Source organism: Mercenaria mercenaria, chromosome 13, assembly GCF_021730395.1.
Source record: "Mercenaria mercenaria strain notata chromosome 13, MADL_Memer_1, whole genome shotgun sequence".
Classification (NCBI taxonomy): Eukaryota; Metazoa; Mollusca; class Bivalvia; order Venerida; family Veneridae; genus Mercenaria; species Mercenaria mercenaria.
This window is the reverse complement of record NC_069373.1, coordinates 58,137,952-58,152,514: the sequence shown is the minus strand read 5'-3', so window position 1 is coordinate 58,152,514 and position 14,563 is coordinate 58,137,952. Positions and strand designations below refer to the sequence as shown.

Genomic DNA, 14,563 nt, shown 5'->3' with positions numbered 1-14,563 from the left:
ATCTATAAATTTGGTTATATTATTTATCAATTAAGTGACGCTTCTGTTTCTTTTCGGTATGCAAGACTGCAACACATACCTGAACTATACATAAATTAGTTAGTAATTTGTAGATGAAAGAAAATACAAAATTCTGGCATGATTAATAAAAACACTCAGTCAATGAAATAACTATAAAAAGAGTTTGTTATGCAACTGAAATATTTTGGTTAATACTGGTTTATTCTTTTTCGAAATCTGATATCATCTGCTATCCGGATGTAGATTTTAAACAAAGTTTGATGACCATCTGAAAGCCTGCTCCATTAAAGTGTCTGTATCCTGCTGAGTAATGGCAAAAAGTACTACTGGAGCGAGTAAAATAGATATAGGCTGTACAGTGAATGAGGTAGAGATTTCTGACATTGTTCTCTTTGCAGTATTTATTCCTACTTTCAAGTACAGAGTTATATGTTCCCAAATTGCATTCAGAATTTTGACAAGAATTTCACTCTTTCTTCAAAGACAGAAAATTTAACCCTTATGATGCTGGACACAATTGATTCTGCCTTTGCGACTAGTGTAGATCATGATCAGTCTGCACATCCATGCAGTATGATCATGGTCTGCACTGTTTGCCATTCAGTCAGTATGTTTTTGGCAAGCACCCATTTTAACAGTTAATGGTACAGTCCAAATTGAAAGATGGACACGTTCATTATAGGAATTTAGCGGGGAAAGGGTTGAAATATGAAAAACAATGCTTACTGTGGTTCCTGCAATATTGCTGTAGTCTGGCACTGACATATTTTGATAGGCAAATTCTGTATTTTGACTTGAATCTAGAGGATTGACTGTAAAGCCAGGTACATGCTTCACTAGCTGGCGGTGTTGAACGAGGGCGGGACCCCAGTCACGTGTTGGCAACAGTAGAAGTTTCAGTTTCTGCGAATTTATACAACAGGATGTAAATACCACATAATTGATATATGTTATTTGTAACTGAATAACCGTTTATATAAAATCTAATGACTCGGCTAAAACGCTTAAGACTTTGTTACAATGCCTTCTATTGATTAAGATTTTATCCATTTTAAATTTGGAGGAAAACCACTGATGCCCCCAACCTGGGCATAAATGCGGGCATGAGTGAGTACATTGGTAGAACCACTACTTTTCAGCAAAGTAGCTGGAAAGCTTCCTAACATAGAAGGATTGGAGCCTAAAAACCGAACTATATTGAATACTATATCAATACTAGAAAATGTATCAACAATATATATTAACAATAAAACGAAGACAGACGACTGGATCATACCTGTAAAACTGAGTGTCCTTTTTTGTATGTGATAAGTTTGTAGAGCATAACTGCAGGCACCGCTGCTATTGCACAGAAAGATATTACCCAGCCCAAGTCTTCCGACCACTTCGGAAATTTATAATTATTATATTCCACAGGTTCGTATTTTATCCAAGAGTACAATAAAATGAACTGAAATAAATGAAGCACAGTAATTTTAAATACAATGTATTCACCATATATCTTATAATGGTATCTGTAAGTTATCATTATATGATTTCCTAAAATTTATATTTTAGGTACATTTATTGAAAGCAATAAATTATGAAATTATGAAGAAATCGGAGTGGGTATAATGATATTTATATATTCAATGAGTTTAATACGTCAATACACAGATTTGTGAATACAAAACGGATTCCAAAACATTTACGATATATTTCAAGAAAAAAAAATAAAAAAAAAAATTTTAGTTTTGAAATAATTTCAGTTTGCTGAAAAATCTATGAAAGCTCATTTCTATAACATAAATTGCCCATTTACAGTCGCGAGACAATTATCGCAATAGTGGCTCGGGTTATAGTTGTATTTACAAGATTAATGTGTACTCACCACAATACTGGCTGGAGTAATAGCCAACCAACAAACCATCCAGTACCACGTAGACCAGGGACCTATCATAGTCTCAATGTCCTTACAAAATGTGAATGTGCGTCAAAACCTAAATCTGAATTTTTTAGTATAAACGGGGCATATTTAATGGAATACATGTGTCACATCCAAGTTAGGATCCATGTGACATATGATGTGGGTCACACTTCTGATATATTTAGCACGACAGTATGGCAAAAACGAACGGAGAACGAATATGTGATGTAGACCTGTAGACATGCTACGTGAAAAAGCTTTGATGACATGACAACATTGTAACTTACCTTGGTTGTATAAGGTAACCCCAGTAAGAAGAACACAACACAAATGATGAATATTGAAATAACTTTCTTTTCTCTACATTTTGGCACAATGTCTTGTATACCTGTCAGAATGGCTTCTACTGACGCAAACTGAAACAGAAACGGAAGGTTACATAGGACATACTGTCAACCTTTTCCTTAATATAGACCCCTGATACATAAACTGTGTGCAGCAGTTAAGTATACAACTTTCACATAATGAACAAGTGCAAAATAAAGAAAAAGGTTTTGTACAAAGGTTACACCTGAATCTTGATTTAAGTTCAGAATATAAAATATTATTGATCCGACAGAGTAGTTGGCAAGACAAATAGAGTCGTTAGACATATGTACAAGAAGCCATGATCGCACTAGTCCAAAATTTAAGTCAGATGGAAGAAGGTACAACATGCAATTTGTTTGTTCAACAAAAACAAGAGTGTAACTATATTACCTGGCTGTCCAGTCCAAGTGTTATGAGCATGAAGAAGAATATGATTGACCAGAACATTGGTAGAGGGAGACTGCGAACAGCTTCTGGATAAATTACAAATGCTAGTCCTGGGCCTATAAATATATCACAAAAGAATGAGATGAACAAATATAAAATAATAATAATGATAATAATAATAATAATAACGGCTTTATTTCACGGGCAAGCCTAATCTTCCATGTGGGCCTCAACGAGAAAAGAACATATTATTGTCATTAAATGTAGATGATACTTATTAATCGAATGTTTTTGAATAGAAAATAGTTCAATTTCCGAATATAACATCGCTGTTTCGCTGTTCATGCAAAGTTGAAAAAATATACCTTTTGAGTTTGTGTACAAGATTTAAGTTGTGTCAACCTTAATTTGCCACCGGTCGTGAAACGATATAGCGCACCATTGTCTGATGCAGAATGCTTAACGGGACGCATATTGCTACATTCACAGTTCATACAGAAATGCGGAAGGGGTGCATATTCAAGAAATCGATGGTGGGAAAATAAAAAACATATTCCTAAACTGATATAATACTGATGGACACCTGTAATATTCAGTATTTTGTGGATAAGGATGTGGTACTATGAATGTAATAGGAAAACAGAGGTCTTTGTGAAAGTACATTCAACACAAAATATTAAGCTTTTGTATAAGGAAAAAACAGGTTTTTTACAATAACAGTGTTCCAAATAATGTTGAAGGGATGAGATTTTCTTTCTAACACACCAGGTTTGCTTAAACATGTAAAAATTTAACGCCACGTCATTTCAGCTCGGGATGGACGCCATATTTCTCATTGATAAAAATGTAAACAAAAAAATCAAGAGTGGGATTAGCATTGCAAGGGCATAACATGACATTCTACACAATGAATACCTTAGAACAGATATCTAAGATGCTACACAGGTCAGGCGGGTTAAATGCATAATGACGATCACTTGAAATTCATCTTGAAAAGGTGGTTAATTTAAGTTTATTTACATTGTTTTTAATTTTCCCACGACTTCTCGGCGATTCACTGCAAATGTATTATTGCGCCGGACGAAAGGTAACTCTAATAAACAACGGGAGACAACTTAGGTGTCAGCACGTGTACGATTTTCAAAAAAAAACATGTCGATGATTATAATTTCTTATCAAATAATGAATCCTATTCAGATATTCGTCTTTAATATCAGAAAATTATTAATATCTGTGGACATTTGTCAAAAAATATTACTTACATTGGACTACTTTGCGCATCAAACTGGTTTCCGCTTCAGTTGTGAGGCACTTCCGTTATACTTTTTGACAACAATAACAAATCAATAAAATCACTTATAAACCGACTGCTACTTAAATCAGTGTAAGTAAAGTTGTTGTTACAACATTATACATGTTCGTTACGTTATGAGATAAAGTTTATCTTGAACTGCATAATGCATTAATTACGTTTAGATGATATTGCATTTACAACTTATTTGACCCCATTTTTTACGTGAATGACAGCATTCTCGTGCAACTCGTGCAAACAGAATTATGAAAAGTATGGTGGAGAATTCAAGGACAAATTATAAATGACATTAAAGTGAGGATAACTGTATATTCGTCCAGTTTTGATCATTGACATGCCTGCTGTGTATTAGTAACTTTTGTGAACAAGATTAGAATGTTACTTTTGCACATATACACATTGATTGGACCTCACAACCAAATTTCATACCTTATTTTAGGGATTTTTAAGACAATACATTTTCAAAGGTTTGTTGAATGTGTTTTGATATTTAAGTGCATTGTAGTTCATGAATACCAAGTTAAAAATTAATAATGGCAACATTTCTAGGCCCTTATTGTAAGCCACTAGACTTCTGTAACGATAAATGTTTAATGTATTAAGGGGAATATACTCTTTTAGTTTTGGAATGTGGCATTCCTTGATCACCGTATCTTTTCTTATGCACTACTTAGTAAACAAACTAAATAATGTATTTTAGCTTACATATGCGAAATGAAAAGCAAGACAGTGACCATATTTCACATTCTTTCTTTAAATTAGAATCTGTAGGACATTGATAAATGTTTGGACAAGGTGAAGCACTATTATTTTCACACCAAAAAGTCTTAATTGTTGACTTTGAATGTACACAGTAAGTCTTATGTAATTCAAAAATAACTTTCTTGTTTCAGTTTTCTCATTTGTATTTTAGTGAGCAATCCTTTGTGTACTTATAACAGTTGAAACAGTATCCATTTCATGTACCAAAACCTTGTGCTTTTTTGCAGGGAAATTTTATCATACCCCACCCACTTTTTTCTAATTTCAAAGTATGCGTCCCCTTAAGTCGATAGGCCACCGAATCTTTCTACGGGAAGGGGCAAATAGTTCTTGACTGTTGTCCTAAGTGTTTCATAACATTAAACACAAATTAAAACAAAATGTTACAAATAGTCTAGTAAACCTTAGACTTACCGGCGACCAAACTTACAGCAAAACACTGTTGATTTATGATAATAGTTATGCAATAAGTTTTCTATATATTGTAAAGGAAATAGATTCTCACCGTTATCTGCAACATGGTCCACACTGACCTGAAGTTGTCCAGCCATGTAACCAATGGAAGAAAATATAACAAATCCGCCAAATATGCTCGTCATGCAGTTACCAAGAGACACTATTAAGGAATCCCTAAAATAAAAAAAAATATGAGGAAGTGTGAACTAGATGCGTGTTCATAGGACACTTGCACGCATAATCCTTGTCAGTGAATACATATCTTTTAGCAAGTCAAGGGCCATAACGCTGGTCTGGCAGGATGAAACCCCAATTAAAACACCAGGTACTGAATAACAATCCTGCTGGATTTGATGACTCCAGGAAAAATACTGTTTGAGACATGCAAGACTTAAAATTCGGACGAACAGTGGGACGGATAAGGGCAACTCTAAGTCTCCCCGTCCCAAACAAATGTAGGTGGAGGGGGGGGGGGGGGGGGGGGGCAAAATGGAAAACTGAAATCATTATTATGTACTTTAATCAAGATTTATATTTTGATTTTCAAATGGTACTGTCATACATATTAAGTACCCCAGTTGTATAATTACCTCAGTATATTGTTATGAAATCTGTTGTAACTTGACAGAGCAATTATTCCACCGCCCGAAGGACCCATCGAGTAGAAAATTTGTACCGCTGCGGCTTTCCATATAGCTACATCTACCAACTTGGTGAAATCCGGGGTGATGTAATATTTGACGCCTTCACCCGCATTTTCTAAAGTTACTCCACGGAAGAACAAAATAACTAAAATCACATACGGGAATATGGCTGTGAAATAAACAACCTGTAACAGAATAAAGATACCAACATAAAAAGTTGGAATAAATGGTGCAGGATGTTGTAAAAAAACAACTCAAAAGTGGAAGCTCTTAAAATATCTCGCGAAGCAGTATGGTGTGTATTTGTTTGCCGATATATATCCTACATAGACGTGATTTATAGTTGTTTTTAAATGTATAAATCATAATTATGGTGGTTTTGCAATAAAAAGGTAACAAGGAAATGAATATAAAAATGAAAAGTAAATGAATATAAATGAACCACAACCTTTGACTTATTTATTGTAAGGAGGTAGATACTATCTAATGTTCATATACTATGTACCTTCTGAATATAAATTTTACAAAACGTTTCAATAAAATTGTATAATATTACATATTCACCATTTCCGAGTTTGAGTTGTAGGCGTTGTTGTCATTTTAAGACCTTCCATCGTTATTAAGGTCGGCGATTTTTTAAATAATGGAACGTCCGTTACTTAGAATTAGATAATGTTATTCAGTAAGATAGTGGTTCCTTAAGGTAGTTCTGCACGTTTGGATCGAAATGTTTTCTACAATGTAGAATTTGATTAAACTCTGTTTTTTCAAAACTTCAGAATATACCTAGAAAATTCAGCAAATAAAAAGGATAGGGTCGCCTATTTGAAGCTGATTTTAAGACATTATTTTGAATTATTTAACGTGTCAGATGTTTTAATATCATATTTTAACTTTAGAGAGATAGAGACTGTTACAAATAATAAATTTATTCACAGGCTGCCTTTATTTCATACACTGATTTTCATTTCCGTACGCCGAATCCAGGCTTTATTCTATGTTTTCCGGATAAATGACGTTACGCCATCACTTCCGGTTTATCAAACGTGCAGAATTACCTTAATAAGGCAAAGTATATCATGCTTATTTCACGAATCAGCAGACGAGTCTCAAACGTCAAGATCAAACTTTAAAAAGGAGATAAATAGTGTGTAAATTTACCTTTCCCGCGGATTTAATACCCTTGATCAGACAGAGGAAAACAAGCGTCCACGAGAATAGCAGACACAACACTAGACGCCATTGAGGAGTAGTAGTATCTTCTATACCTTCACCCATCCGTAACACATAGTTTCTGAAAAAATACTCTTGATATCATACTTTCTTAATAAAAAAAAAACAATCATTCCAGACTGAAATGAAAAAAAAACAACTGTTTCTCAAACCAAAATGCACGAAATCTCAAAAAAGTATCTCAGTCCTAAATTCCGAAACTGTATTTTATGTTTGATTCGATCAAAATCATGATAGAAATATCTTCAATACTTTGCATGAACCAATTGACAATTTACATGTAAATTAAATGCAGTGTAAATCACTGATATGACCAGTATCCTAAGAAAAAGAACAAGTTGACAATTCAACTGCTTGTACAATGGCTGTCAATTCTGAGGGAACTAAAATCAAACTTTGTATTTCAATATCTTGTTACATGCTTGTAAGCAACAGATTGAACAGTGTTAGTCGAAACAAATGCAATAGCATATATATTCCAGTGTCTACGCATCTTACATTGGCTTAATACGCAACAGACCTCCATTAACAATCCAGACGAGTTTATATCCATATTTAATTCTGAAAAAGTAATTCTTACTCCCAATACTCTTTTGTAGGTGCGATCCTCTGCCTGCCCGTCACATTCTTGAACAAACTGTAGTCCCACAGTCCCGAAAAATTACCCGCAATATAACATTCTCCATTTGGTTTCTGAACCTCGCCTGTAGCGTTACACGACACGTCCGGCAATCTCTCGCTGCAGTCTAAAATGGAATTCAGTAAATACAATTACAATTATCAAATGGCTTGCCTATCACTTGTCGAAACAATTTACCCACGGTTTTAAGTATTGGCCGGCAAGCTATTCAATAAGTGTTTTATTACATGACATCAGTGACTAATTTTCAAAGATTTTTTGTTTTTACATGTACATAGTCTCATTTACTGTTATGCATTTATAGCTTAATTTTGTTCAATAAATTGATAAATAAAACATGCAGTTTACCTTTTGTATTCCACCACTCGTCACATTTTGACCACGGGAGATGACTGGTAAAAGAGGCGAAGAAGTAAAAGTGGCACCACGCTATGATCATACAGTAATATCCGGCTATGATGAACGAAGATATCATCATAGCAATTCCTACACCTGAAAAATATATAATGTGATGCAACTGAACCCTGAAATTTAAAAAAGAACTACTGTAGTACGCAATTGCCGCAACCAAATAAAGTAAAAACTGCACAAACGAAAAGGGATTATCCGGCAAAACATTCACTTAAAACAATGCCAAATTACTTGCGAAATAACACTTGTAAACTGATTATAGTATATTTGTATTCCAGTCATGTCCAAATCACAGTGGTGATCACGCTAATACAGAGTACCAACAATATGTATTTTGTTATCTCTGAATTATTGTCATTCGTAATGTTAAATGCTTCCTGATGTAAATTACATGAACAAAAACATTACATAACTGATTTCTGCGCCAAGTTAACATTACTACCTTGAAAAAGTGGCGCGAAATTCCAGCAAGTTGTTGGTCCGCAGCTGGTAAACTGACCAAGACTGGACTCAAGGTAAAACAGCGGGATCCCAACAAACGTCATGAACAGCAGATAGGGGACAAGGAAAGCCCCACCGCCATGCCTAAAAAGAGGTACTCAAAAACTGCTTCAAATATCACAGATATAGCATCACCTAAACATTCACAGACACGCGAGTTTTATTCATCACCGAAACAAAAGAAAATAACCAGTGTAAACACTTTTTCAATATGCTTCTTTTGATGACCTTTTTATTCTGTCCAATTACAACAAATCTGTTTAAGAGACAATTGTAAGTCTGAATTTAATAAACAATAAGTGTAAAGAAGTTTAAAAAGTGACTCACACATAACCAATGTAAACTATTTTCTAAAGTCCAAAACGGTAGGTTAGTAGAAGTGTTGAAATGTTTGTTTGTTTGTTTGTTTTGAGTTTAACGCCATTTTTTCAACAGTATTTCAGTTATATAACAGTGGACAGTTAGCCTAACCAGTGTTTCTGGATTCTGTACCAGAAAAAGAATGTTCCCCGCAAGTAACTGCCAACTTCCCTACATGAATCCGAAGTGAAGGACGAATAAATTCAGACACAGTGTCTTTATCAAATCATCACTGAGAACATACGCACCGTCCAGACATTTACAGGAGATTTACACATGCAATACGTCGAATTTAAATCATGAATCTTCCTTTACTGCAAAATATATTACAACAAAAGTTTGGAAGTAATATAAACTCTATTTACCTATAGCACAAGTAAGGAAATCTCCAGACATTTCCAAGTCCAACCGCATACCCAAGCATGGACAGAATATACTCGAACCTGCCCGTCCAGTTACCACGCACCTTGTTCTCATCCACACCGAACACTTGCTTCTGAGTCCACACACCTCCACGCGGTCTACCGTCAGTATTGGCCGTGCCATAATCAGGTGTAAATCCCTGTAAAATACCAGTGATTTCATGCTACAAAGAAATAGTTTACATGCTCTACTTATTTTTCATTACAGTAAATCTTAATGGAATGAGTTACTGTCATGTAAAGCCCCAGTCCCAACCCTTTAGTTAGCATAAAAATAATATTGTTTTTTTTCACACACTGACAACTTAAACATGCATTTATTTATAAAAATGACTGCATAAGACTTGGAAAAACAATCAACTGCATGTAGTCTCATTGTTAATTGATATAAACTTATATTTTAAAAAATACTTTTACTTTTTTTGCAGTAGCTCTAATACAGGTTTTTTTTAAAAGAACTTTAGCCTGCCTAGGGGTGTTCACTGAAAAATTACTGACTGAATAGCGAACAGTGCAGAACATGGTCAGCCAGCACGAATGTGCAGGCTGATCTTAGTCTGCACTGGTCGCAAAGACAGAAACACTTGCTGCCAGCAGGCTAAAGGTTAAAGAAATATCTACACAATTCATGACCCTGTGAGAAATTAGGTTCAGGTATCAAACATGTCAGATATGAACGTACCGAGTATATTCCTGGCTGAACACTGCTCACTATGTACGTATCTTCCGTTCTCACATCCCCATTTGTCAATGTAATTTGTTCTAATGCGCTAGGAGAGAGACTGTGTCCAGCGGGCAGTGGGCCCCCGTTAACACTTGGTGGGTCCTCATTGTATACGAGAGGTTCTTTCATCTGAAACATACAGAATTCGATATAAAAATGTCAACATATAGTATTGATTTACATAAAATGTTATCTTTAATAATATATTGTTTTTAAACTTCTGAAACATTCAAGCCGAGGTAAAGCGCTTTAAACATTTTATATTTCCTTTGGAATGTTTGTTAATCACGTATCGAAGTTCCTATTTTGCCTTAAGTCTGTTGTTGTTTTTTTAAGTTGGAATTCATAAATGTAAGAGAATATTGACTTTGGTAGTCGGTTTAAGTATTATAGATAGATTTTCAGGTTGACTACAGAACAGAACTGAACAGAACAGAACAGAATACTAGATACAAGTTCTCAGTGATAACATGAATAAAAAAAGATATAAATTATAGGTATGGTCATTTGATATTAATCCAGTATTTCAATTTGATCAACTTCTAAACAGGCTGGTCACATTGCCCGATCGGGCTTTAGGCATACAAACTAATGTTTCTTGAAAAATAATGAAGATATTTCTTTCAAACTTGGTCCATTAATTAAGCATAACATATGACGCATACTATGGTAGAAATAACATTGTTGCATTCAGTTTTTTTAGAATTATTTCCCTTTTTCAGAATTTTATAATGCATAATTTTTGAAGTGCAAACAAATTATGTATTAATGAAATGTTTGAAACAGAAAAGGGATCAATGGGTTTCTATTGCTCAAAACTTGTGCGCCAATACCTTTATTCTATGTATTTAAGGTTAATACTTTGTTTCTAGTGCAGATGTATGAACAATTTTTTTATAACTAACATTTTTCTATAATGTTGTTAGTGAAAGCACAGTAAAATATATACAGTCATGTACTAGCGCAATAATTAAGAGCATTAGAAAGCCATTGAACCCTTTTTTGTTTTAAACTTAGCATTAGAACATGTCTTTTTTGGACTTTAAAAATTATGCATCATAAAAATCTGAAAAGGGGAAATAATTCTTCCAAAACTGAAGGCAACCAAGTTATTTTTATTTTAATTTATGTCATATGAAATGCTTAATAAATGGACCAAGTTTGAAAGAAATATCTTTACTAATTTTCAAGAAAAATTAGTTTTTATGTCGAAAGCCCGATCGGGCAATGTTACCAGCCTGCTAAAGTCAATTTAAGGCCTATGTTATTCTGAAATTATGAATTAGGTGGGTGGGGTACATGATATTATTTCTGAGAAATTTCGAAGTTATTGTAAAACAAATTTTATTCCAGTGTAACAATACATTAAAACCATGCAGTGCTGAACTCTTACTTTAATTAAAAGACTAAAGTGGGAAAAGTTATCAGTATGTTCGGGTCACAATTTTCGGGGTAAGTATTCTATATCATCAAGCATAAATGCGAAAAAGTATAACATACATAGTAAAGCTGAACTATCCGTGTAAATGAGCTGAGAGCTATTTTTCTATTTCCATTTATTACTTTTCTAAAAAAACACATTAAAATTAACCAGGTGTGGGTAAAATTTGTCATTTTTGTGCACATGCCTTTACACATTAAAGAAGTCCCAACTATGTATGGTGTGCGAGAAGGGCCTGAGCGCTTGTACGTAGTGCGCATTTACAGGGAGTGTATTGCTCAAATTAATATATTAAATATATATTTGACTTTATCGTAAGTCCGAAAAGTGCACCAAAAATAGCAGTATTAATTTTGTAATAATATTATTTATTTACAAGCATAGCCTATCTCTGACAAATGACATCGAGAATTCTAACTAGCCTTTTAGAAAGCTGCATTTTCAAGTACCTGATATTTTCCACTTTGGTTAAAAAGCATTTTTTTACAATACATTTTTGTAGATAGTGACTGGCTACAGAAGGAATATCACGGGAAAAAAATACGCTGGACCTACGGAATGCTACAACCTACTAAACTTCAAAGTTTAAATTTTTGCTTTAATAAAAAGTGAAAAATAAACTAGAACTCTATGATAAAAATCAAATAGATCGTTTCGGAAGTGTTAGAGAGTGAGAAAGCAAACATATCCTACGTAGTATTTAGCATGGATGATTTTGCACTGGGGTCATGGGACTCGTCCCGAAAAGGCCGGTCCGTCAGCCGCGAGTTAGTTGAATGAATGGTTACAGACTTCTATCCGCATGGCGCCTGGCAAAGTGGTAGGAGTTGGGAGGTAGTTGGCTAGCACAATAAAGGTGTCTCATAAGCCAATTTGGCTGGCCCTTTCAATAAGGGTGGCACTATAATAAAAAATAAAAAGAGACCTTTACCTTTATACAGTAGGGAAATGTTTGTTTTACATGTAACATCAAAGCATTAACCCCTCGTGAAAATATTATGCTTTCGGCGTTCACTGTATATGTATAATTATAATATTATACTTTGACGTTACACTGATACAAACAAATACCCTTTTGCATATTCATTTATATAAAAATAAAAACAAGCAAACAAACAAACAACTATGGGGAAAATGTTTATCTTTTTTATTTTGTTGGGTTTAGAGTAATATCAAAACGATACAATTAACTTTTTCCATTTTTGTTTTGTTTTGGTGGGGAAAACCTCCAGGTGCCCCTCCAAACATTTTTGGGGCTCAGTTGAGTACCTAGATAGAGGCAGAGACCTTCGAAAAGTCAGCTGGTGGCTTCCTTACACCATCCCACGCCGGTGGCAAGGAATTCAAAGTCAGCGACCTTGGCCATCCGGTCATGGAGGCATCTATAGAAGTAATGTTTGCAATATTTACCATTATTCAATTCTCACGCTGATTTTCATTCCTGTGAAGTGAACAATTATGTCTACGTTTTTCTTTTGCAACTATTAAACTTATATATTCAATTAAATCCCGATAATATAAATGATACTGTCAATTATATTTACCGCCTGAATTACAAATGGTTTGTCGAATACACCATACTTTTAATTACAAAAATTTACACACCACGAGGGTCGGAAAGCACGAAATTTACGTTCTTGAATGTATATATGAAACGTCATGCTTGAAATGTAAATAAAGGAATAAAAGTAATTTTTAAATGTTCGTGGAAAAGATCGAACTGTGATTGTCGATGTTTCCGGTACAGAATATATATGAACATATATATACGAGCCGTTTCATCTTATGGGACTTACAGGAATATTGTAAGCGATTGTTTATTTATTTTATTTATGTTCTAGTAACCTTTGACACTGATTTCAAGGACAAGCCGTATTTGTGACACATACATGTCTATTGTTGGGCTGTAAAAAGATAGATCCAAAATTTTAACTAAAAGCTATATTGCATAACTTCTTCGTCATTTCTGTGCATAGAATTCGGTTGCTATTTCGTTAGAATATCAGAAAATTACTGGAAATAAAACATATCTTTGAAAAAGTCCCGATCTTTCATCATTTGTTTGGTTGGCGTATGTTTACAAATTTCATGTTAGTAGGCCGTCATGTCCAAGAAGCCGTGTAAAGTGATAATTTTGATGACACATTGGTTTTATTTTGTAATTGTGAGTGGTCGTTACGTGATCAGAAAGATCGGACAGTGGGATGTTATAAAAAAGTGATACTTTATTTAGATTAGAAAGTGAATCGCACTATACAATAAGGAATTCTAAGGTAAAATACTCCTTTTACTTCGTTCATTTAAGAAAACATGGCGGACATATTTTTGTAAAATATTGGTGCACGTATGATTTGTGTAACCCAGTTTAACGACGTTTTCTTAGAAAACTAACGCTCAGCTCATTTACACTGACATATCCTTGATTGATGAATATATATATTGTATAGATATAAGAGACTTACGGTACCAAATACTTACCCCGAGAATTCCTGTGCATTTTCCTCTTGTGCACTGTTGGAACATGTTTTTGAGTGTCATTGATACTTTATAATTTACTCGGAGATACATTTTTTATTATTATTAGTTTCTCTTTGAACCCCGAGCATTTCTCGCGTTGTTACGACAATCTCAGTTTTACATAGGAATTTTGCACTGTCAAAATAGCATAGTCCTTAAGTGGGATTTCCGTTTATTACACAGATTGGCAATTATGAACACAGATACATGTAGTATTGATCGAAATTCATACCTTGCAGCCATGTACATATTCATTATTAATTATTGATAACACTACGACATTCATTTGTTAAATTTCGTATTTAAATCATTTTTAACCTGAGACGATCTAACAAAAAGTTTTAAAACATACCCCACCATCCATTTTGTCATCTTCCGGCTTATGTCCGAATATATAATACTGATGAATATTTAATTATTCACGTGACACAGGTGCGAGTATCGTTTTACAGGTGAA

At 34.1% G+C, this 14,563-nt stretch overlaps 1 protein-coding gene across 1 annotated transcript in view; it reads right to left on the bottom strand.

Annotated features, from left to right (window-relative positions):
• Positions 1-14,563, bottom strand: part of LOC123529443 (sodium-dependent proline transporter-like) — a 19,780-nt gene extending 5,217 nt beyond the window's left edge. The window contains exons 1-14 of the mRNA XM_053520922.1: positions 14,459-14,563; positions 10,107-10,277; positions 9,368-9,564; positions 8,584-8,726; positions 8,079-8,222; positions 7,671-7,836; positions 7,019-7,151; positions 5,804-6,042; positions 5,263-5,387; positions 2,687-2,799; positions 2,215-2,343; positions 1,892-1,978; positions 1,298-1,471; positions 748-924 (exon numbers count right to left, since the gene is read on the bottom strand). Of these exons, the coding sequence (XP_053376897.1) occupies positions 748-924; positions 1,298-1,471; positions 1,892-1,978; positions 2,215-2,343; positions 2,687-2,799; positions 5,263-5,387; positions 5,804-6,042; positions 7,019-7,151; positions 7,671-7,836; positions 8,079-8,222; positions 8,584-8,726; positions 9,368-9,564; positions 10,107-10,277; positions 14,459-14,470 (2,010 nt within the window). The 5' untranslated portion in view covers positions 14,471-14,563. The remainder of the gene's footprint in view (positions 1-747; positions 925-1,297; positions 1,472-1,891; positions 1,979-2,214; positions 2,344-2,686; positions 2,800-5,262; positions 5,388-5,803; positions 6,043-7,018; positions 7,152-7,670; positions 7,837-8,078; positions 8,223-8,583; positions 8,727-9,367; positions 9,565-10,106; positions 10,278-14,458) is intronic.